The sequence below is a fragment of the Ornithodoros turicata genome, chromosome 5 (assembly GCF_037126465.1).
Source record: "Ornithodoros turicata isolate Travis chromosome 5, ASM3712646v1, whole genome shotgun sequence".
In the NCBI taxonomy this organism is placed as follows: Eukaryota; Metazoa; Arthropoda; class Arachnida; order Ixodida; family Argasidae; genus Ornithodoros; species Ornithodoros turicata.
Genome location: NC_088205.1, coordinates 52,916,822 through 52,942,366, shown reverse-complemented (window position 1 = coordinate 52,942,366; position 25,545 = coordinate 52,916,822). Strand labels below are relative to the sequence as shown.

Genomic DNA, 25,545 nt, shown 5'->3' with positions numbered 1-25,545 from the left:
TTCGGTGCCACTGGCACCACCGGCATATTGGAGATTAAGGGGACGAGGCACACACTTTTAGGAATTTGATTTAGCATCAGTCAGAAGCACAATAGAGCAATGACATTTGGATTACTGTTTACCGCTTTGATCCCACTCGTACCACCGGCATATTGCAGTTTAAATGGGTGGTGCACACGCTTTCATGGAAGTCATTTAAGTTCTGCCAGAAGCACAGTGTATCAATGTCCTTTGGATCACTGTTCACCGCTTCAGTGCCGCTGGTACCACCGGCACATTGGAGATTAAGGGGACGAGGCACACGCTTTTAGGAGTTTTATTTAGCATCAGCCAGAAGCACAATAGAGCACGTAATTTGGAATACTGTTTACCGCTTTGGTGCCACTCGTACCACCGGCGTATTGCAGTTTAAATCGGTCGTTGACACGCTTTCATGGAAGTCATTTAAGTTCTGCCAGAAGCACAGTGTATAAATGTCCTTTGGATCACTGTTCACCGCTTCGGTGCCACTGGTACCACCGGCATATTGGAGATTAAGGGGACGAGGCACACACTTTTAAGAATTTGATTTAGCATCAGTCAGAAGCACAATAGAGCAATGTAATTTGGATTACTGTTTACCGCTTTGGTCCCACTCGTACCACCGGTATATTGCAGTTTAAATGGGTGGTGCACACGCTTTCATGGAAGTCATTGAAGTTCTGCCAGAAGCACAGTGTATCAATGTCCTTTGGATCACTGTTCACCGCTTCGGTGCCACTGGTACCACCGGCATATTGGAGATTAAGGGGACGAGGCACACACTTTTAGGAATTTGATTTAGCATCAGTCAGAAGCACAATAGAGCAATGTAATTTGGATTACTGTTTACCGCTTTGGTCCCACTCGTACCACCGGTATATTGCAGTTTAAATGGGTGGTGCACACGCTTTCATGGAAGTCATTGAAGTTCTGCCAGAAGCACAGTGTATCAATGTCCTTTGGATCACTGTTCACCGCTTCGGTGCCACTGGTACCACCGGCATATTGGAGATTAAGGGGACGAGGCACAGGCTCTTAGGAGTTTTATTTAGCATCAGCCAGAAGCACAATAGAGCAATGTAATTTAGAATACTGTTTACCGCTTTGGTGCAACTCGTACCACCGGCATATTGCAGTTTAAATCGGTCGTTGACACGCTTTCATGGAAGTCATTTAAGTTCTGCCAGAAGCACAGTGTATCAATGTCCTTTGGATCACTGTTCACCGCTTCGGTGCCACTGGTACCACCGGCATATTGGAGATTAAGGGGACGAGGCACACACTTTTAGGAATTTGATTTAGCATCAGTCAGAAGCACAATAGAGCAATGTAATTTGGATTACTGTTTACCGCTTTGGTCCCACTCGTACCACCGGTATATTGCAGTTTAAATGGGTGGTGCACACGCTTTCATGGAAGTCATTGAAGTTCTGCCAGAAGCACAGTGTATCAATGTCCTTTGGATCACTGTTCACCGCTTCGGTGCCACTGGTACCACCGGCATATTGGAGATTAAGGGGACGAGGCACACGCTCTTAGGAGTTTTATTTAGCATCAGCCAGAAGCACAATAGAGCAATGTAACTTGGAATACTGTTTACCGCTTTGGTGCCACTCGTACCACCGGTATATTGCAGTTTAAATGGGTCGTGGACACGCTTTCATGGAAGTCATTTAAGTTCTGCCAGAAGCACAGTGTATCAATGTCCTTTGGATCACTGTTCACCGCTTCAGTGCCACTGGTACCCCCGGCATATTGCTGATTAAAGGGTCGGAGAACACGCTCTTAGGAATCTTATTTAGTTTCAGCCAGAAGCACAATAGCGCAATGTAATTTGAACAAATGTTTGCAATGTACCAATGAACAAATCACTGGCACCAATGTCATAATGACAAGATATAACATTTTAAGTTCACTGAGATTGTAGCAGAGCTGGACGGAAAATGTCGAACACGCAGCGGCTGATCCCTTTAAAATGTACCAGTGAACAAATCACTGGCACCAATATCATAATGACAAGATATAACATTTTAAATTAAGCGAGATTGTAGCAGAGGTGGCCGCAAAATGTCGAATACGCAGCGGCTGACCCCTTTAAAATAGAACGATGAACAGATCGCTGGCACCAATGTCATAATGACAAGATATAACATTTTAAATTCACTGACATTGTAGCAGAGGTGACTGCAAAATGTCGAACACGCAGCGGCTGACCCCTTTAAAATGGACCGATGAAGAAATCGCTGCACCAATGTCGTAGTGACATGATAAAATAATTTAAAATTCGCCGAGATTGTAGCAGAAGTGTCCGCAAAATGTCGAACATGTCGCAGCGGACATCTTGAAAGTGGACCACCGGTGCCAAAGTCGTAAAATAACGCTTTAAAGGGAGACTTGGGAAGAAAATCGGAAGAAATTGCGTTTGCTTGATGTGTGCTTGTATGCATTCAATGTCTTGTAGTTTTCCCGTGTTTATTCATCTTTATTTATTTATTTATTTATTTTTTGCAACAGTGAGATAAGAGAGGTTGCGCGAGGTGTGCTTGCCTGCCTGCTTGATATGGGCTAGAGAAGGTCACCCTTCCTCAGTCGGCTTCTACGTCGGTTGTTGCTTATTTTCGCTTCCCAAGAGGTGAACAGCGCGAGACCGTGAGCGGGAGGCAGCGCTCAGAATGGCTGGAATGACTAGAATGATTCGGCACAGAATCTAATATGTTCCGACCAATTCGAATCTGATGTGTTTGACATGAGAAGAGGTCTGATGCATGAGCAAGGAATCTTCAAAGAACGAAAAGTCTTCAAAAGACACGTTGTTCCTACGCCCTCTTCCCGGGTGTTCCTATATGCTAGCTCAACGGGGCGCGTACGCATAAAGAATACTCCAAGGGGTATGCATATACAAGGTAGTGATGTTAACCCCTGATATTACCTCTTTTGATAATCGACCTAAGTCTGACCGAACTAAAAAATATCGATTGTAGATAAAGGTGGACCCTCAGAGCGAAAGCTTTTCTTTTCTTTTTTTAATTCCGAGTTAGCGCCGCGAAGCAACAGTGCCTATGAGCGGCGTACAGACGTGGACAGATGGAGAGAGGACATCAGAAAGGAGTGGGGGACAGAGGGTTAGTATGCGTCCTGTGCAGACATTCATCTGGAAAATCTTCGGAAAAACAAGCGAAAACCTCAGACAGCACAGCCGGTAACAGGATTCGAACCCGTGTGACCTCTCAGTCTTGGCGTGGAAAGCGATCATCTTAACCACTATGCCACGGGAGCTGGTAGAGCGAACCCTCACCTGACGACCAACACCTCACCCTCACCTCACGACGATGAGGTGAGGGTGAGTGAGGCCAGACCACGCTGAATGTTCCTCATGAGGACAGTTGTGAGGCACTGTCCCTCATGAAGCCCACCATGAGGGCCCTCATGAGGCCAGTCGTCGTGAGGCGATCAATACTTGAGGGTACAACGTATTCCGTGAGGAGCCTCACAGATGAGGCCGTGAGGCCCTTTGTGAGGAGCCTCACCGATGAGACCGTGAGGCCATTTGTGAGGAGCCTCACCGATGAGGCCGTTAGACCCTTTATGAGGAACCTCACCGATGAGGCCGTGAGGCCCTTTGTGAGGAAACTCACCGATGGGGCCGTGAGGCCCTTTGTGAGGAACCTCATGGTTGAGGCCGTGAGGCCCTTTGTGAGGAACCTCACGGTTGAGGCCGTGAGACCCATTGTGAGGAACCTCACGGATGAGGCCGCGAGGCTTTTCGTGATTAACCTCACGGATGAGGTCATGGGTCCATTAGTGAAGAGCCTCACGGATGAAGGGGGAGAAACCGCATCCCCTTGCTTGGAGAAGATGTGCGGCAGATGACATCATTCTGCGCGGAGGGCCGATGGCAATTCGAAGATGTTCGAGGATCGCCATGTTCCGTTCTGAGGTTCCATTCCTCCATATACAGGGTGGTCCACCAACCATGATAGGAATTCATAGTAAAAAACATAGGCCCCGGAGAGCCATGCGGTCAAGGAATTTTTTCTGCTAATAATTTTTGCCACATATTCTAACATTTTTCTTTCATTTCAATTGACGGGAACTTAATTTCTTGAATTGAACTCCGAACTTTTCCAATGCAACCAGACGTCTCGTTTGCGGAAATGGGTTCCCCGTGGTCATTTTACTCAGTATAGCACATAATCCCACTTGTAATGCAATATGGCAATTGCCGAAATAAATTCGTCGAAAATCCCTGGAGATGAGCCCTTGGATCCGCCTCTTTTTTGACGGCTCTAAGTTTGAGCGCAAAGCTGCGAAGACAGGAGGTTACATTGACACGCCACACGAGGGGGGAAAGGGTTATAAGCCTTCCCCACGAACAAACACGCGCGGTGAGTGCGGGAATCAGAGCTATCTTATCACAAATGAGGTCACCAGACGTGTTGACAGGTAGGGAAGGAAACACATTTTTTTAGCGTTTTGCACTCCGGTCTCAGTGAATGCAGTGAACAAGTAAACGGCAGCGATGGCAAGCACCGCGTATTCCAACCAAGAACAAACAAGGATGATCATTGCTCTAGGGGCTGCAGGTATGGACTATGACAGAGCAGTCCTCATATAGAGTGAAATGCTTCCAGGAACTAGGGTGGTGAGCTCTTGTACCATAAGGAGTGCATTTGTGAGACTGTCCACAACAGGAAGTTTCCATTCTGGTACCCAGAGCCGGTCACACCCAATTACTGCCAGTGTGTCGAACAAACAGACAAGGTCCTGAAAGAAGTAGGATATGATCTCCACGTAAAGTCTGTGCACCCTAGCAGAGTGAGTACAGACATTAAAATGAAGTGTGCTGAGGATACTACACAAGCACAAACTCCACCCACGTGAGCCTTCATCAACATTTCCAGCCAGACCACAAGGAGAAATGGCTGGATTCCTGTAACTGGATCCTATGTCAGACTGAGGAAAGCAGAAACTTTGTGAATAGGGTGATTTGGGCTGATGAGGCCCACTTGTGTCATAGCGCTCAAGTGAGTCGCCACAACGCGCATTATTGGAGCCAAACAAACCTGCGGCTCCACCTCACAACGCGTGGCGTGCATACAGCTGCTCAGTCGTCACGTGCTCCGGGAGAAGTGGGCTGGCCGATTTAGTCCAGTGTCATGGCCCGCCAGGTCTCCTGACTTAACGCCGATGGACTTTTACCTCTGGGGTCGCATCAACGACGAAGTATACAAAAGCGAACCACGATCGCCGGCTGACCAGCAGGGGAAAATCACTGCTTTCTGCTCGTCGCTTTCCAGATCCGAAATAAAAAGGGTTGCGAAAGATACAATTCGGAGAGCCCACCTGTTCATTGCAGCAGATGGCGAACACTTTTACCCAAGCCTTGTGCATGATGATATTTTGCTTTCACGGCTTTCGTTTTGCTTTCAACTTTCGTTTTTTTTTGTTTTTTTTTTTTAAGTTGGTTCGTATTCTGTTGTTCAGGGAAACGTATCCTGTTCTGCATTGAAAGTGTCGCTAATGATAACCTAAGAAAAGTACACAGGAAGTGTGTTGAACGTAAAGAAATCCGTAGCATGTCGAAACAAACTAATTGAAAAAAGAAGAGAGCTGACAGGCGTTCGGGTGCATACAACTCTCTCTCTCTCTCACACACACATACATATACAGGTTCCTGACAATTACGTGGTGCAGAAAAACTGCGAGACCGGTATCCGCGCTCATAGTGAAAACTGCCGCGTACGCACCCAAAAGCAAACAAACGCACTGAGCAAAACACACATAAAGGAAAAAACAGCGCGACCCTCAAACTGGCATGGGCAAAGCTGATACCTGGCAGCGGAATTCTTCTGTCGGTTGGGTTTCTAACCCTTCCCCCTCGTGTGGCGTGTGATTGTAACCTCCTTTCTTCGCATCTTCGCGCTCAAACTTAGGGCCGTCGAAAAAGAGGCGGAGCCAAGGGCTCATAACCACGGGTTTTCGGCGAATTTGTATAGGCAATTACCATTGCATATCGAGTGGGGTTATGTGCTATACTGAGTAAAATGACGACAGGGAACCCATTTCCGGAAAGAATACGTTAGATTGCCTTGGGAAATTTCGCAGTTCAATTCGGGAAATTAACTTTCTGTCAACTGAAATGAAATGAAAATATTACAAATATGCAACAAAAGCTATTGACACAAAAAAATCCCTTGACCGCATATCACTCCGCGGCCTACGTTTTTTACTGTGAACTTCTATCATGGTTGGTGGACTGTATTAAGCCTACCATGAAGATCCTCACAGGTGCAGACATGCGTCCCTGTCATGAGGGACCTTACCGATAAGTCATGACTCTCTTAGGCGGTCACGCCATGTTGTTGCATAAGGTACAACCCCGAGAATAAGGAACAGGATTTCGTTGACATTAAGTCGTGTTTTGAGCGCCACACTATCCATCGTGGCTTCGTTTTTCTACCTGTTTACTGCAATAGCAGCGCCGTTTGGAGAGACCCTGTACTGCGTTTTCGAAAGCGCGTGCAGCTGCTTTCCCCAGGCTACTTTCGAATGATTGCAACGGGACACACGCGTGCTGTGTCGTGCCATGGTCGGTATTTTTGTATTTTCTTTTGAAACAAATGTTACCGCTGCTGGGAATGTAACGAGGCTTTCTTTTTATTTTGACGTCTCTTGTTGTTAACAGCATCAAGCTCAATATAAAGCAGCCTTTACCGGGCTCCCAAAGTCTGTGCGACAGTAATAATGAAGGAAGTACTAAGGAAAGAACTAACAAAGCAGAATAAACAAGTAACAATAAAAAAGATCTATGATGAAAAACCCGAGACTGGGGAAGAGACGAAAAACAGATGTTGAAATTGATAGTTTGTGTGCGTCGTCTGTTTTTCGTCTTTTCCCCAGCCTCGCGTTTTTCGTCTTGGAGTTGTAAGAATTTTCAAAATCTTTGTCTCCTCAAAACGAAGACAGGGAAACTGGAATCCCCGTGACTGTAGCGCGCCTCTGAAATGTAAAAGAAGGAGAAGACAAAAACAACAACAACAAAAAGCACGACCTGATTGCAGTTGCGATTAGTACCATCGTTGTGCCCAAACACTTCAGCTGTGAGCGTATCCTCCGCCTTAGTAGCCTTAGTTTAGTCCGTGTGAAACGTTAGAGGGAGCCAGTCTGTGTGGCTGGTCTTCCGCTCAGATGCCAATACATATATCCTCCGATTCTGGCAGCAGCGTCATATGGTTCGGAGAATCGAGTATGGGATCTCTTCAAGCACTATTCCCCGCCACCACCCGATCATTTCCGTAACGGTACGTCTGCACAGTAGTATTTCGGGCTCCACTTTACTGATGACTGATGACTTTATCACTAGCACCAACTACCGACACACTATAGTTCAACGCCGACGTCTCATGTGAACATGACAGAAAGTTCTTTTGAGGCTCACGTGCCTCCTAGTGACTTGAAGACACGTGAAGCCATGTGGGTCCTCATGAGGTGAAGGTACGTGAGGCTATGAGGGCCCTCATGAGGTGAGTTCGCGTGAGGATGAGGACACGTGAGGCCATGTGTGTCCTTATTAGGCGCAAGTACGTGAGGCGCCGTGACAACATGAGGGCCCTCATGAGGTGAGTGCACGTGAGGATGAGGGTTCGTGAGGCCATGAGAGCCCTCATCAGTTGAGGACAAGAGAGGATGAGGACCCTCATGAGGTGAAGATACGTGAGGCCATGAGGGTCGTGAATAGCCTCACGAGGTGAAGGCATGTGAGGATCAGCATGGTGAGGCCTTTCGGGATCCCGATGCCCTGAAGTGAGGTTTGTGAGGGCAAAATTTGAAATGGAATGTGAGGGTGAGGGCGACTGAGGTTAAGTTACTAGTGAGGAAAATTTGGTGAGAGTGAGTGAGGCTGATAAAGTCCGTGCTTGGTGAGGTGAGGATGAGTAAGGCCGCAGGAAAATGCCCACCTATGGGTGCGTCATTGGCTAGGAGAGCGAAATCTCCCCCACCTCCAGCGCCTAGAATTCGCTGTTGCTATACGTTGGAATATGGTGACGTGATCCGGTTCCAAGGATAAGGAGAGACTCACGCCGATTATGCTCTTTGAATGTCATTTCGTGATAAAGACGCTCGCTAGAAGTAAAAGAATTTCATTTCGTTCTTTCATTGAGCACAACAATTTGAAAATGTTCGTTGACCTGTTTTGTGCCCCTTTAACTCTGGCTCTCGATGCGATTGCAAGAATCGCGCGGCCAGGGTAGCTATCTACGACCGAGATGGGGTCATCGCTTGATCAAAGGCTCATGTACCTAAGAACAATGCAAGAAGGAAGTCAGTCAAAAGGTTAGCCAGCTGTAGGACTTGAACCGACATATTCTGGATTACCGGTCCAGGGCTCTACCGATTGAGTTGAGCTAACACATCTCTCCAACGACGTACCCTTGGAAGTCACTAGAGAGCTGTGTTAGCTTAGCTTAGCTCAGTCGGTAGAGCCCTGGACCGGAAATCAAGAATATGTGGCTTCGAGTCCTACAGCTGGCTAACCTTTTGACTGACTTCCTTCTTTCACCACTTCAAAGTAGTTTTTCACCTCAGCTGAAATTCGCGTTACACAACCGTAACCGCCCAGTTAAACTTTGTTTTTCAATTAATCCACCAAACAAAACACGAGAGAAACTAGTCTGCGATATTTGTGAGGTCTTCCAAGGACACGCTAGGAAATGTCCTTGCGATTTGGTACGAGCTTTACAGCTACTTTATGGACGTTCTTTTCTCCGCGCTGTCGTGTGAGTTGAGTCATCAGCTAGCACGTTTGTCATGTGTCCTGAACAATGCAGTTGGTTCGGCACCGTATTGCAATGGATATTTATCCATTGCAATCCGAAGTCGAACCAACTGCATTGTTCATGACACAGTGTCGGTCGGACATGCTTGCGTTTGTAAGGCGGAATACGCTTTTACGAGGGGTGTTCAAGTCAAACCGAGACTTTCTGTCTCCTGAGCGTACAAATGGCTCTCGCTACTTCTTTTTCGTCATTTTCACACGCGACAGGCCTCCACGTTCAGCACGTGGTGGTCCAAAGTTTGTGTAAAACGGAAGACACGTGCTGGACAAGATGGCCGACAACGAGGTGAGAGCGCACTTCGAACCGCGGATTGTCATGAAGTTTCTCGTGAATGAAGGCGTAAAGTGATCTGAAATTCACATAAGACTTCAGGCGCAGTATGACCACGATACACTTAGCCGCAGCAAAGCGTTTGAGTGGTGCAAACGGTTCCGAGACGGCCGTACATCAGTGCAGGACGATCCCGGCCAGGCCGGCTCAGAGCCCAGTGTCAGAGTTCCTGAGAACATCCAACTTGTGCAGCGCCTGATCCTCAAGGACCGACGGATAACATGTCTCGAACTGGCTCGAAAGACGGACCTTCCTGTCGGAACGTTGAACACTATCATTCATGAACACATCCAGTTTCGGAAGGTTAGTGCCCGTTGGGTCCCGAGGTCCGTGTTTGACCGGCAGAGAAGACTGGAAATCTCCCAAGTGCTAACGTACCGTTTCGACACTGAAGGACAGCCGTTCATTGATCGGATCATCACGTGCGATGAAACGTGGGTGCACCATTTCACTCCTGAGTCTAAACGCGCATCAAAACAGTGGAAGCATTCGGGCTCGCCAGCTCCCAAGAAGATCCGAAGCTGAGAGAACTGATGTTGAGAGATGATGTTGATATCTTTCATCGTTAAGTTCCGAAGCACCCCGTCTGCAGGTAGGGTGATGGCCACGGTTTTCTGGGACAAGGTTGGCGTTGTTCATGTTCATTTTCTGCCCAGTGGTGCCACCATTAATGTACATATTACTGCCAGCTTCTCAGGGATGTGCATAAGGCGCTGAAGCAAAAGCGGCCGGGATTCATCACCAAAGAAGTCCTCCTCCTACAGGACAATGCACGCCCGCATACCACGCAGCTCACGACACGCACCTTACAGGAACTTGGCTGGGAGTTGCTGCCACATCCCCCTTACAGTCCAGACCTCGCCCCCAGCGATTTCCATCTTTTCGGGCCACTGAAGGAGTTCCTTGGGCCGCCACTTCAGCTGCGACGACGAGGTCAAGAATGCGGTCCGATCATGGCTGTTACGCGCTGGTAAGAATTTCTACGCTGCTGGCATCCAAGCCCTCGTGAAACGCTGGGACAAGTGCATTAGTGCAGCTGGAGATTGCGTTGAAAAATAAAACTGATTTCTCGCCTATAAGTTCATTTTACTTTTGCGAGAAATGAAAGCCCCGGTTTCACTTGAACACCCCTGGTAGAATCCACTGACCAAAGAGCACATGAAACCGATCATTCGGTTGCATTCAGTGCAATGGTGCTAGCGACCCAAAAGGGCTCTGCCTGTCGCCGCTCTACTGTAATTAACAATTACTAAATAAATTTTATGTGTCACGTTTATCTATTTATTCATTTACTTCAATTACCCTCAGGGTTAACATACCAGAAGGGAGTGGATTATACACAGGTTGCTTTGACTCAGTTATACACAGGAACACGCTTATGATTCGAATGCAAGTTACGAAGGCACACATAACAATGAAGTAACAAAAAACTTATGAATAGAAATCAGAGCGAGTGTTATCGAATACAGAGGAGGTGGTCATTTAACACATCACTGAAATGTTCTATGGAACTTATGTTGCAGATTGATGAGGGAAGGTGGTTCTAGCTGCATGATGTGCGCGGTATAAATGGGTCTGCAAGTTTATTAGTTGAAGCAGTCGTTGCAAAAACTTTGTGTATGTGGTCGAGTTGTAACGACGTCTAATATGTTCAGGAGAGAAATTCAATTTTTAGTGATTATGATAGTAAATTCTGTGAAACAGAGAAATCTTAGCATGGTTGCGCCGAGTTTGTAATGAGTGTAACAATAAATGACTCTTTATTAGTGACACTCTAGATGTACGATGCTAGCTGCAAAAATTAATCGCGCCGCCCGGTTCTGTAGCTGCTCCAGTGTGTTAATTAGGGTACGACTTCCTTGGCTCCATGCAGCAGATGCGTACTCAAGATGGGGTCTAACAAGACTTTTGTATAAATTTAGTTTAAGGCTACTCTAGAGAAGTTACGTTTGAGATATCCATACTGTGCGATTAGCTTTGTTAACGCTACAGTTAACGTGTCGTTTCCATAAAAGGTTCGGAGATTAGATGAGACCTAAAAATTTGTAAGATGATACATTTACAAGGGTCACGTTATCAACATAATATGACTCAACTGGGGACTGTTTACGGTTTACTCTCCTGTGTTTGCGTTTCGTGACATTTAATTCCATTGACCATTTTCGGCACCAAAGTGAGATCGCTGTTAAGTCGGGCTGAAGGTTATCGACGTCGTTAGTAGTTTTAATTTCAAAACTACACACTCACCGGCATACAGAACGAATGTACGAATTGACGAAACTAGGAAGGTCATTAATATAGATTAGGAATAATAATGGACCACGGACAGAACCCTGCGGCACGCCAGAAGTGACCGGGAGACGAGAAGAGTCATGATTATTGATGGAGACCTATTGAAAGCGCGATGAAAGAAATCGAGCAATCCATGCTAAAATTTTGCTCTCAATACTTTGTTTGCTTAACTTATACAATATGATAATGTGGCACTTTATCGAACGCTTTGGCAAAATCGAAAAATACACACTCTATTTGAGATCGACGGTCAAAAATAAGGGCAGGTCATGTGTCAGCGAAATTACTTGTGCTGCTTATGAAAAATATTTCTGAAATCCATGTTGGTACGGGGAAAAAAATGAGTGAAATTCCAAACCATTGACTAAGTGTGAAAAGGTCGTGTGTTCGAGAATTTTACATGGCACTGGTTAGTGAAATAGGCCTGTAATTCAGGGGTGAACATCGGCCTCCCGATTTTTACAGCGGAATCACCTTTGCCACCATGCAGTCGCATGACATACATTCTTCATTAAGTGATTACCCAAATAGTTTGGAAGGTACAACGGCTGACGCAAATGAGGTTCCCTTAAGAAATTTGTTGTTAGTTCCATCAACGCTTCTAGATGACGGTAGCTTTACGAGTCGATCACCTTCATAATGCCAATGACGTCAAATACTGTGGGAGTCTTTAGGAGAAAGTTAACCTGGTTACTGTGTGACACATCAGTACATATAAAATGAGTTAATGATTTAGAAAATACATGATTTAACACAGAAGCACACTCATCGAATGGAATCACATTACCGCCTGGTCGCTGCGGCTTAATGCTACGTTCACTGTTGTCTCTAAAAACACTCCAAAATTTCTTAGGGTTCTTTTTTAGCATTGTCGGCAGAATGTGTTTGAAGAAAGTATCCTTTCCAGTTTTATCTTCTTCTTTGTGCAGTTGTTCGGCGTCATAGTATGCAGTCCAATGTTCAGCATTGCCAGGTTCAGCATTGCCACGTTCTGTCATATTCATGGGTTACCTGCCAGACCAGATAGCAAGCACGCGCGAAGTCAACATTAACAACTGCCATTGTACCCTACACTGTACGTACCCTTGTACCGTGTATTGTGGAACTTCCACTCTGTGACTGTAATGACCGCGACTACTCCGCCCTGTATAATGGAACCAGTTTATTCCGAGGACACACGAAGACTAACTAGAACGTTCCTCCAAAAAGGAAAAAGAAGCCAACAACCTCGTGATGGCAGCTGTCCTCCTCCTCTTCGTTCCACTAACCCATAACATCCTCCCCTGCCCAAACTATGCAAACACAACACAACTCATTGTTCAATCACTGCGAGAGGATACGGGCCGACGAGCAACCGCACCACTGGGAAGCTTCACCTGGCACAACCGCACGTTACCGTCGCGCCCCGTGTACCGCTCAACGATCCTTACGAGTCTCCACATTTGTCTGGGGAGCTTTTCTTCGTGCAGAAGGACCACGTCGCCTTCTCGAAGGGCCGTTGATTTGTTTGGAGTCCGGTACTCGTGAGCCGACCTCAACTGAAGTAAATATTCTCTTCTCCACCTTTTTCATAAGTTGTCCACCATTATCTGTCGGTCTCCACCTTTTAACTGTGCCGTCGGCTGTTGAAGTCGTTGCTTCCGTTGCTGGTTGTTCCGGTAGCGCCGTTAAAGTTCTGCCCACTTGCAAGTGCGCCTGTGTCAGAGCAGCTCGTTCTTCAGGGGATGAATGTAGATAAGTGAGAGGTCTGGAATTGACGGTGGCCTCTACCTGGTGCAGGAATGTTGTCATTTCTTAGAACGTTAGGCTCTGTTTCCCCAACGTGCGTCGTAGATTATTCTTAGCTATCCGCACCATGCGCTCCCACATGCCGCCCCACCAAGCCCCCTTTTCCACGATGAATTTCCAGCTGATTCGTCTCGTCGATAAGAAGTCCTGAGACTCTGTTCTCCGAATTACTTTGAACATGTCTCCCAGATCTTTCGCCGCTTTCTTAAATGTGAGGGCATTGTCGCTGTACATGACGGCGGGAGTTCCTCTTCTTGATGCGAACCGACGAAATGCCAGGATGAAGGCCCTAGCTGTCAGGTCACTGACCAGCTCCAGGTGTATCGCCCTTATGGTGGCGCACGTAAACAGCTCAATGAAGGACCTTGATGTTTGATAAGAGTCCCGAAAGCGTTTAACATACACGGCGCCGGCGAAGTCTACTCCTGTCGTTTCAAAGGGGTGTGTGGCACTCACTCTGTCGGCTGGTAAAGTAGCCGTCGGTGCGGTTGCTGGACGTGCTGGAAACGTACGCATGTACTGCAACTATGTATAACAGACTTCACCACCTGTCTGGCTTGTGGAATCCAAAACTTGTCTCGTAATGTGGCCAGGGTGACTTGTACCCCTCCATGCAATGTCCGTCGATGAGCAGTTACAGCTAGGAGCCTGAATAAAGCGGGCGACTTCGGCAGCATGATTGGGTGCTTGACTTCTTCTGTGCTGTCGGAGAACTGCAGTCGCCCTGTCAAACGCATCACGCCCTTTTTATCTAGAAAGGGATGCAGTTGCTTTATTTTTGACGATTCAGTGACGTTCTTGCTTTGGCTCAAAGTCAAAACTTCTTCATACGCTTCGCGCTGGGTGTGTTTAACCCAGTACTGTTCGGAGTCCTCCACTTCAACCACTGTGAGGGGTCCAATGCACCGTTCCCTGTGGCGACAGTTTCGCAAGAACCGCTTGATCCAAGCCGTAACGCGCAATACGCGATTGTAGCTCGAGTATCTGGAGAACTCAAACAATATAGGGAGGTCTTCTGTGTTATCTGCGATCAGAACCGCCGCTTTGCACTTTTCTTCTTCTACACTACCTAAGTTAGTAGCGTTATTTACGTCGTGCTGTGGCCAAGCTGCGCTGGATTTGGAAAGCAAGTCGGGGCTGTCAAACCATTGCTTGTTCTGCGTCAATGCTTTTACTGTGAGTCCTCTGGTAATTCCGTCTGCGGGATTCTCCGAACCGGGACAATGCTTCCATTGTTGACGATGGCTATTCTCTTGAATTTCTACAACTCTGTTTCGGACAAATGGCTTCCACTTGATTGCTTCGCCCTGAATCCAGCTCAGTGTGATCTTTTAATCTGTCCAAAAGATAGCCTCAGTGATGAGTCCACCTAAAGCCTGATTCAAAAACTTTGCAATGCGTACACCAATTAAGGCCCCCATCAACTCGAGCCTTGGTGGCGTTATCTTCTTCAGTGGTGCTACGCGTGATTTTGCAAACTGTAGACAGACTTTAGTCTCGCCAGTCTCGCTGGTGATTCCGATGAAGGCACATGTTCCATAGGCGAGTGGGCTGGCATCCGTGAATACATGGAGTTGTGCAGTATGCTTTACTCCACTGCATGGAAGTGGACATCGCTCTTTACAGACCTTCCGCAGATCTGTTAACTCGGCTCACCACGCGTGCCACATCTTGGCCCGTTCCCCAGGCAGCTCCGTGTCCCAGTCCAGCCTTGCCTTCCAAAGCTCTTGGAAAAGAATCTTCACCCGGATTATATATGGTGACAGGAATCCCAGCGGAGAAACAGTCTAGCTGAAGCTTTTAATACGGACCGCTTGTTGTCCATGATTCCCGCCATGACTTCTATGAGATGCTCAACTAAAAACCGGAATCTGTCCATCTTTCTGTCCCAGACTACTCTAAGGACTTTTGTCTGATGCGCAGGCTCTCTCAGGGACTTCTCCTCGTCAATCCGGCTATCTTTGGCTTCCACAAAAATACCCTGTAGTTCTTCAGAGTTCTACGCCCATTTGCTTAATATCATATCCGCCTTCTGCAGGATTTCTTGAGCCTTAGTGATTAACTGCTTTTCTTCGTTTACTATGTCTGTTCCGATCAGCAGGTCGTCGACGTAAAACTAGTTGCTCAAGTCATAGACAAGGTCCTTGTTCGGTCCCTCTACTGATGTTAGGTGATGCCGCGGGGTGGCATTCAGCCGGAAGGGACTTGCACTAGTCCCGAACGGAACTCGCGTCATTCGCCAACACTCGAAGTCGGGCAGCGTGGCGCCTTGCGTTGGCGACTCCGACAACCGTAAGAACCGAATCGGCGTCCCGATCGGCCTCACGAATTCCAATTTGGAGGAACGCCTTCTGAATGTCCGCAGTGATTGCCACTCTGTACATCCGAAAACGCAGTAAGATGTGTACAAGGTCAGGTGTTAACCTAGGCCCCTTTTCTAAGTGGTCGTTGAGGGAGGTTGCTCATACCGCGTGTACGGAAGCATCGACAACCATTCGAACCTTTGTGGTGGTCGAGTCGCTTCTGAACACTGCTCTGTGAGGAATGTAGTAGACCCTACCAGAGCTCGGTGTCTCAGTCGTGACCTTTTCAGCGTGGCCGTTTTGCAGGTATGCTCTTATAACTAGAGGTGAGTGCGGGTAAGCAAACTTGAACCCGCACCCGCACAGTACCCGCGCGTGTGTGACCCGCACTCACACCCGCAAGAATTTACCCTTATGAAAAAAGTTTTCTATATTGTATAGAGTTTGTAAACAAGAACATAGAATGAGACCATTAATCCTGAATAGAGAGTGTATACAGCATTGATCTGGCTTCAATGTGGTTCCTTTCAATAATTGGTGATAGAAACAGATACAAACTGGATAGCAAATTTGAATAGAATCTGGAAACGATATTTTATAGAAACTAGAAACAATATTAGGTAGGAATTTGAGAGCATATTACAAGTCGTATACAATATGAATAGAATCTCGTTTGCATTTTCGATACAGCTTCGACAACTGGTTGACTACGCATAGTTTGTGCCGCCTAGCCGATGGCAGTAGCTCGATAATCTTCTTTTGTATTTCAAAAACCAGGAACATTCCATTTATTTTACCGCCACATCCCACACACTGCGTGCCATCCCACTCCAAACCGAAAAAAAAGAAAAGAAAAGGAGAGAAAAACAAACCGAACACTTGTACACGCACAAGCCTGTGACGTATTTGCAGAAGAACAGATATTGGTAGAATACGCAACGAAATGGCTAGGCCACATGTGGAGCCGTCCTAGCTCGAGATGCAACCACACGGGTGAGGAGAGCACGCATAGATTGTTATTTCGGTAGCGAATAACAGTCACTAAAAATATTTCCTCCAACTGGTTAATATATTACTGCATTAAGGACTGTGTTTATTACTGAAATTACTCGAACTAACCCAGCACAATCTCCACACCAAATTAATGTGCATGCATGGAGCCAGCCTCGTACTATACGATTAGCTACTGCTCTCAGTGAGTTACACTTGGTTTGAACGATGGTATAGACAGTTGAAATAGGTACAAAAATGGTACTTCCGCCCTGGTTTACCTTTTTTATACATACGCTTTTTATAGCTTTTCCTCTGACAGTGTAGAAGCAGCAGTTCGTCAAGTGCAACATTAAAAAGTACTAAACGGTAAATGTTCACGTTGCCTGAAGTGATAAGTCACAATATTTCTATGAGCATTTGTATCTATGTCCATACATGCACAAATCACGTGTATTGGCTGTTCTTCAAATGTACAGCAAAAAACAAGTAAAACATGCGCGTAAATAAGACCTTTCGGCGCCTAGTATTAGCTGTATACAGACTGTATAGAAAATGTATACATTCTAGTTCCTGAATCCTGTATAGAATGTGTATAGAGTTTACCAGTTAAAAACCCTATACAGCTTTTATCTATTTCCTATGCACAAGACTGACACTAGATACGATAGATAGATTATCTATAGGTCCTGTATAGAAACTAGAAAATCATTCTTATTCCCGACTTGCCGGCTGCGTTTCCCGTCGGCGCAGGGTGCGGGCCACCACCGCTCCTGTGGCTATGGGCGACCGGCACTTGGTGTCGGGATAGCTGGCGATGGTTTTCTCGCCGATAGCGGGATTGTGAAAACCGTGGGAGTATTACTAGGATTTATATTAACACGGTTTATTTCGGCACGATTTATTTCGGTCACCACCCGAGGAAAGCACGCATAGATTGTTATTTCGGTAGCGAATAACAGTCACTAAAAACATTTCCTCCAACTTCTTAATATATTACTGCATTAAGGACTGTGTTTCTTATTCAAATTACTCGAACTAGACTATCACAATCTCCACACCAAATTAATGTGGTGCTGCACGTTGCGCATGCATGGAGCTATAGCCCCGTACTATACGATTAGCTACAGCGATCAGTGAGTTACACTTGGTTTAAACGATGGTATAGACAGTTGAAATAGGTACAAAAATGGTACTTCCGCCCTGGTTTACCTGTTTTATACATACGCTTTTTATACCTTTTCCCCTGACAGTGTAGAAGCAGCAGTTCGTGCAACATTAAAAAGTACTAAATGGTAAATGTTCACGTTGCCTGAAGTGATAAGTCACAATATTGCTTTTAGCATTTGTATCCATGTTCATACATGCACATATCACATGTATTAGTTGTTCTTCAAATGTGCAGCAAAAAACAAGTAACACACGTCCGTAAATAAGATCTTTCGGGGCAGGTAGTATTAGCTCTATAGAGACTGTATAGAAAATGTATAGAGTTTACCAGTTAAAAACCCTATACAGCTTCTATCTATTTCCTATGCACAAGATTGACACTAGACACGGTAGATAGATTCTCTATAGGTCCTGTATAGAAACTAGAAAATCATTTTCATAAGGGTAATCTGGGCGACCCGCACCCGCAGCGCTGTCTGTATACCCGCATACCCGCATTGGGACCCGCAAGGGGAAGTGAGCGGTATACATGCGCTCGGCCGCCAGCTCGAACCCCCGTTTTCTTGTTCACCCTCTGGGTGATGAAGATGACGATGCGTACACGATACACCAGCGATTATGGTATCACTGAAACAGGGGAACATGGCCTCGACAATGCCGGTGGGTGGCCTGTCCGCGGTCCGCTTGCTGAAAAGACATCACATTAGTCTGTTAAGTGCATTCCCACCCCAACAGGAATTAAGCCACGCGTTATTACTATCGCGGACCACTTTCGTTCCTCGTCCACTTTACCGCTGTTTCTGTTTTAAAACAACGGGAATTCTGAGTGTTGGCTACGTGTCTCGGACGGCTTCAATCGTATGCCAATAGAACAGCAATTCAGAGAGGATTAATAATCGAGCTCGCCCGACAGCACTTGCCTGCTGCAGTCTGCCACATGAATTTATACGACCAACGACATAGGGCACTGCTGAGCTCGCGTGTGACAGAGAGGGATCACTTAGTTGGCCATGGAGTGCGGGTAATGCGGATATACCCGCATTACAACAACTACAACAATTACAACAACTGCAAAACAAACAGACGTACGTCGTAAGCGACTCACCATAAACACAATGTAAGGACCTGTAAAGCAGCATGACCTCACCTGTGTTTCAATCACAGTGACACGATTACCAGTCAAGCTCGTATGCAACCTGAAAATGATAAATAACTCGCTGAATTGACTCTATCGAACAAAGGTTATCAGTATCAAACCAAAGGTTATCAGTATGAAACGGTTTTGTTAAGCCTTACCGTATTCAAGAACATCTCTCACGGCGGTGGGTGGACTTACGAGGGGGGACCCAAAATAAACCGGAATTGTCCTCGTGAGGGCGGATCCCTTGTAATACAGGCTTCCACCACTAGGTGAGAGTTTTGCGAACTGTTTTGCATTAGTGCACCAGATGGCGTTGTTGTGCAACGCTGCGTTCGGCTTCAGTGAATTCTAGTGTTAGACCCCTTCATTTCATTTGCCTATTTCGCGATGGCTGATTTGCACGAACAACGTGCGGCAGTGAAATTTTGTTTCCTGTTGGGCAAAAACGCATCAGAAACGGCAGTTATGCGACAGACGGCTTACAAGGAGGCTGCTTTGAGCAAAACACAAGTGTACGAATTGATTTCTCGATTCAAACGAAGCGAAATGTCGATTGACGATCAACCTCGTTCCAGACGGACTTCGACCAGCCACACTGAAGTAAATGTCGACAGAATTCGTCAAGCCCTCTTGCAATACCGCAGTCGGACCATTGATGAGCTTGTGGAGTTGGCAGGGATGTTGTAGAGCTGATGTCAGCGAATTTTATCGAACGATTTGCACGTGAAACGAGCTGCAGCGAAATTTCGCCTCGACTGCTCACGTCCGAACAGAGAGAGCTGAACATGGCTGCGTGCCGTGCGTTGAAGGACCAGTTGGAGACGGACCCCGACTTTCTTTCTAAAATCGTAACAGGAGACGAATCTTGGTGCTACGGTTACGAACCCGAAACGAAACAGCATTCTAGTCAATGGAAAACAGCCAGTTCACCACGACCTAAGAAAGCACGACCAGTGAAGTCGCACGTCAGGACGATGGTGATCTGTTTCTTTGATGTGAGGGGCCTCCGCACTCGGAATTTGTTCCGCCGGGTCAAACGGTCAATCAAAGCTCTTATTTGGAAGTTTTAAGAAGGTTGCGCCAAGATCTACGAAAGAAACGTCCCCAGCTGTGGCATTCAGGTGACTGGTTCTTTCACCATGACAACGCACCTGCCCACACCGCGCTGAGTGTTCAGCAGTTTTTGACCAAAAATGGAATGACCCCTGTGCATGACCCTGCCTACTCATCTGATCTCGCTCCCTGTGACTTTTTTCTGTTCCTCTGGATGAAGAAAGTCTTCAAAGGGAAACGTTTTGCCGATGTCGAAGAAGTGAAACAGAAAACGGCACAATCACTAAAAAGCATCAACGTCGACGAGTTCCAAAACTGTTTTGAGCAGTGGAAAAAACGTCTGGTCAGGTGCATTGCATCAAACGGAGATTACTTTGAAGGTGTTTGAAGTTAGAGCATGCAACAATAAAAACACAATTTTTTAGAAAATAATTCCGGTTTCTTTTGGGTCCCCCCTCGTATTGGCGGCGAGACCCTCACTAGGAACGCCACTGTGCCGCCTCTTGGTGGGGATCTTCGTTTCGGTTTCGTTTTTGTTACTTACAGTAAAAACTGTCACATTGGAATGAAAATGCGATTTACTTGGAACACATATGTCGTTTTCGTCATGAATCACCAGGAAATATCAATGCTGGACAGCCTCTTACACGTGCAATGCCTTGATACGCAATGCAATGTGGCAGTACTGCCCGGGGACATCCCCACGACACGGTTCGTTCAGTGAACACCAGGTGGCGACTCCCAAACTTCTCGGCGCCAATGCTACCGAATGTATTCAGTCCGAAGAATCATTCCGAAGAGTATAAATTCATTGATAACACTCAGCTTCACACATACGATCTTCAACGTCTCTGCCACAGTTAAAAGTTTGCGAACGACCGAACACAAACCCGCGTTCGCCACACTCCAGGCCGACGTGAAAGGTCGCGTAAGCGTACAAGAGTGCGGGAGAATCAAACATGTCCACAAATAATTAACTTGCGTTTGTGACGACTGACGACTAACGAGAGAAAGGGTTCACGTATTTTATATCATCATGGAAATGTATATTTGAGATTTAAGGTGTTTAAACGTTTAAAAGTATTGTGAACTATGTGCCTTACATGCGCGGATGAAGGTGCACGGTGGCGGAGCGTTCGAGGAGAGAAGGTGTAAGAAGGAGTAAGATACACGCGTTACCACTTCTCAGCGAGATTCGTACACCTCTTATACGCCTTCCTCTCAAACGAAGGGGTAAATGTCCATCTTTTCTCCTTTTGTGAGGTGTAAATCTGACGTAAAAAGAGTAGAAATGGGAACTCTACCTTTTTCACTCCATGAGAACACCTTTTCGAATAACAGTGTAGACCGCGGATGGCTGCTGCTGCTCGGCCTTTCAGCAATGTGCTCAAATACTGGAATATCTCTGTCTCGTTAAGATGACGATTTTCATGCACGGCCGTTCTGGACTGCTCCCAAAGCCATTGCCATTGCGTAAGCTCACCTGCAAAGGTCATCAGCTGAAGTTTTGGGAGCTTTATTCCTACTTGGGCCTGATGGGTGGTCTCCGCTGCCGATCGCTCCACGGTAGGAATTGCAGTGGTACGTCAGTCATTTAGTTCTATGTCGGAAATCCGGGTTCGGAGTTCTGCAATTGCATTTGCCGCTGACTCTACATACCTGAAGACAGCCTCATATTCCAACGGATGTTCCTCCTGCTTGATCAGCGGCTCAATCTCGTGGTTCACTTTGCGAAGGTCTCTATCACTCTATTCCAGCCGTGCAAGAGGTCCATTAAAGATCGCCTTGCTTGCGCTTAGGGTTGGTCGAAGCTCGTTGACCTCATCGACCAGCTTGGATAACTGGGCACGTCGTGCTCCTCTTTTAGCCTTCTGTCGATCCATGATGTCTTGTTGCAGCGTGCGTTCTAGCGGTGAAGTCGGGCCCCCGGTTTCGGCACCAAAGTATATGTTGTGGAACTTCCACTCTGTGACTGTAGTGACCGCGACTACTCCGCTATCCGCCGTAAGCTGTCGTTTACGCAATGGTCCAAGGAAAATGGCGGGCGCCCAAACCACGTGATCTCGAGGAGCCACTCACAGCGTCCCCGAGCTGCAGCGCGGGAAAAAAGCTAGAGCCCAGGGCGCATGCGCAGACCGACCTCCTTTCCCAACCTCCATCCCCTTCTCTCCTCGGGTTTTTCGTCTCTCCTCTCGTCCCCCCTACCCCCTAGAGTCACTACCCCCCCCCCCCCCCCCCCCCCCCCCCGACTCGTCCGTTTGTCTTCGGCGCTTGCGGTCTTGCTGTAGAGCAACGATCATGCTGTCCCGAAGCAGACAGTCAAAAAGCGATGATGTATGACAAATCAACTTTATTTGTCCTCGGAAACTGCCTCAAAAAAGCTACAGTACATATATTTTTACGTCTTGTAACAGGCTTCACTGGAGCTTTAGGTGCTTCGACATCCAAGGGCCATTCAAAAGCCAATGCTGAGCTATGTGCGTCGTTGTTGCCGATGGCTGCGGGAGAACCAAAACAAAACAAAAATTATAGTGACGATCCGTAACTCTGCACGAAAATAACTGCTATGATAGGCAATCTATCTTGATTTCGTATTTGAACACCAAGGCATTTGTCACGAATGTTCGTAGATCACAGTGAATTAACGGCTGCGACGCGCATGAGGGGCACCTAGCATAACCACACATAATTTGATTAACGGTATATCAGAAACGTACAAGTTACGGCAATGCACTGCACAATGAAACGCCGCTAACGTACCGAGTGACACGTAAATGTTGTACGTAATACACTTTAGCGTGATAAACCTGCATTACTTCCTTCAGTCACAAAAAAGTAATCAAACTTGTCTTACCGTTCACCTGCAGTACGTCGGAAAGAATGCAGACTTCCTCTCTGACGATTTCTGCGTCCTTTGGAGGTGCAGGGATTCCATGTCATGTTCGTCTTCCCGCTGTTGTGACGATGAGGTGGATGTGCCATTCGGTTCTCACATTAGCAGTTCGCCACAATCTAAATCTAAAGCATTCACCCTCAAACTACCCCATAGGGTCTGCGTGCACAACGGTTGCACTCCAAGAGAACACGCGTGGCCGGACAGACGCGATGTCTCCTTTGTCGTTCTTCTTTCTCCTCCGTTCGACTGCTTCCCGTTGAGCGGTTCGCGCGTTCGCATGCTCGCTCCTCAGCCAAATGATTCTCGCCCAATCAGCGCGAAGGAAACTGACGCCAGTTTTTTAGACCAATGAGCATCCAAATATTTATACATATAATGCGCAGCCAATGAGAGATCTTCCTAGTTGGCACGCCGGTGGCGACAATATTTTCGAGGCGGTGCGTTTCGCTTTAGAGCCGGCGGCTGACTCCGCTCTGTATAATCGAACCTCTTATTCCGAGGACAAACGCAGTCTAACTAGAACGTTCCTAAAAAAAGGAAAAACAACCCAAAACCCTCGTGATGGCAACTGTCCTCTTCCTCTTCGTTGCACTAAACCATACCGTGACAAGAAAATACCGTAAAGCGATGCCCTTCTGCATAACTTACACTATACGGTAGTAGCAGCACTCCTCCAGGCGTCTCTTAATTGGAACGCATTTATTTGCAGGTTACGGCCACTAGGAACCACAAGTACCAGCCTATCGCAGAATACATCAGGGTAAGTTGATTGAACTTGCATACGTAACCGAGTAGCTTGGGCGTAGGATATGTGCATTTCCGACATCTGTACTTGTTAAATACAGTTCTTTTTTTTTCATTAATACTTTTGTACCCGTAATAATATTTACAAAATAGGTCATCAGCAGGGTGTGCAAAGGTTTTGCAAAACAACCCAGTAGAAATTTTGTACTGGCTAAGCACTTGTTTTCTTTTTCGGTGATTTAGTGCTGCATGGCGCAACACAACTCTGTGAATGATGCCTTTTCGTTTATTTTTTTTTTCACACTTCCATCACCTTTATATCAGACCCCGCATCGGATCACAGCTCCGGGCCCCACGCTCGCCTTGAGGCGGCCCTGCGACTGCATGACGACATCTGCCATTTCGCGCCATGAAGGGTTTCCACATGCTCTATAACAGCTTCTTGTGGCAGTTAACTAGTTAACTACACAGTGCTCCTCAATCTTCAATCTTGGCTTATCACGATACAGTGGCCGTCCTCTGTGGCTCCTTCGGTGGCGTGTCTTCCTCCTGACCCCAGGTATCGCGGGTTTAAACCCGGCCGAGGATAGTGACTTCTTTGTGGAAGGATACAAGTTGCTCAGACACTCCTGTTTCCGCGTGAGACGTTAAATACGGATGTGTATCCACGTTTCGGCGCACGTTAAAGAATCCTCAGGTGGGCAAAATTAATCCCCAGACCCGACCACTGTTGCGTCGCTCATGATCACAGTTGTCTCGCCATGTAAAAACAGAATTATTATTATTATCCCTAGGGAAGATTTGCAGACATACATGCGTGATTTCAAGCAGAGTCAGGCAGGCTGGTCCGGACACAAATGTGATTGGGCAATAAGCTGACCAACTACAGCGTGGTGCAGGATGCCCATATTTCAGTTAAGCGGCATACCGACTAAGAAGAGCTCAAATATATGTACATAAAAAACAAGCAGTCAAAAAGGTGAATACAAGAGATAAGCTTCGACAATATACCCAATTGACACTAGCAGAAACGCCACGGACGCACAAACGCCACGGACGCACAAACATACAGGAATCAGGCTTCTTGTGATAAGCCAGATAGCGTACAGTGTCCCTCTGTGTGACGCAGTTCACGCTCATGCGCAGTTCACGCGAATGTGCTCATGTTCGTCATGACTAGAGACCGGATTTATATGAGCTAAAAAGTAATGAAATATGCATGCAACTATGCACTAAACCTGATCACAACATGCAGTAAAAATGTGTCATATATGTGGTAAAAACTCGAGCCGTATATGAAGCGATCTCGCACACCGCCGCCGAGACGAGTGCTTTCTAAATGTAAATGTCCTTTTTATTTAACCGGATATCTCGGGGTTACAATGAAAGATAACGAAAAGCGGGGTATTCAGAAAAAATAATACAAGGCCGTGTTTCAATGTTGGAACTGTTGAAGAAAATGTTTGCCACCAGATACCGTTCAATATTGTCTGGAGTAAAGTTCTGGCGCCTGTCAGTCAAAACGTTCTTATAGTTCGGAAATGACCTCTCTACGTGGCACGTTGTGAGTGGAGCATACTTGAAGGCTGAAAGTGGGTGCGCGAGCACAACCTCCGGTACGATGGCGTTAGGAACCGAAGCAAACAGATCGCCAACTACTCGGAGAACGGCAAATCCAGGATTCTTTTGTAGTACGGCGTCAAATTTTCTAACTACCTTTGCGCCAACTGGACTGGTAATCTTTGCGAGCTCCTCGCGTACACCTTTCACCACATCCAAGGATTCCCCGAGCAGGAGGCCTCCCGTTTCAAGCTTCCGGATGGCTCGCGCAAGAAAGACAAAGTGCGTTTTCACTAACTGCACCTCCACAGCTAGCACTGGGTTTTCAAAGAGCGCTTGTGCTTCTCTGACAGCGCTGCTGTCCTCGGAACTGAACGTGTTCACCACGTCCTTCAAGTCGTCGAAGTGAGTTGCATAGCA

At 46.7% G+C, this 25,545-nt stretch overlaps 1 protein-coding gene across 2 annotated transcripts in view; it reads left to right on the top strand.

Moving 5' to 3' along the window:
- The window catches only part of LOC135396041 (uncharacterized), a 534,032-nt gene that overhangs the window by 184,775 nt on the left and 323,712 nt on the right, over positions 1–25,545 (top strand). For both annotated transcript variants that reach the window (XM_064627099.1, XM_064627098.1), the window contains exon 6: positions 23,531–23,581. In XM_064627099.1, coding sequence (XP_064483169.1) covers positions 23,531–23,581 — 51 coding nt within the window. The remainder of the gene's footprint in view (positions 1–23,530; positions 23,582–25,545) is intronic.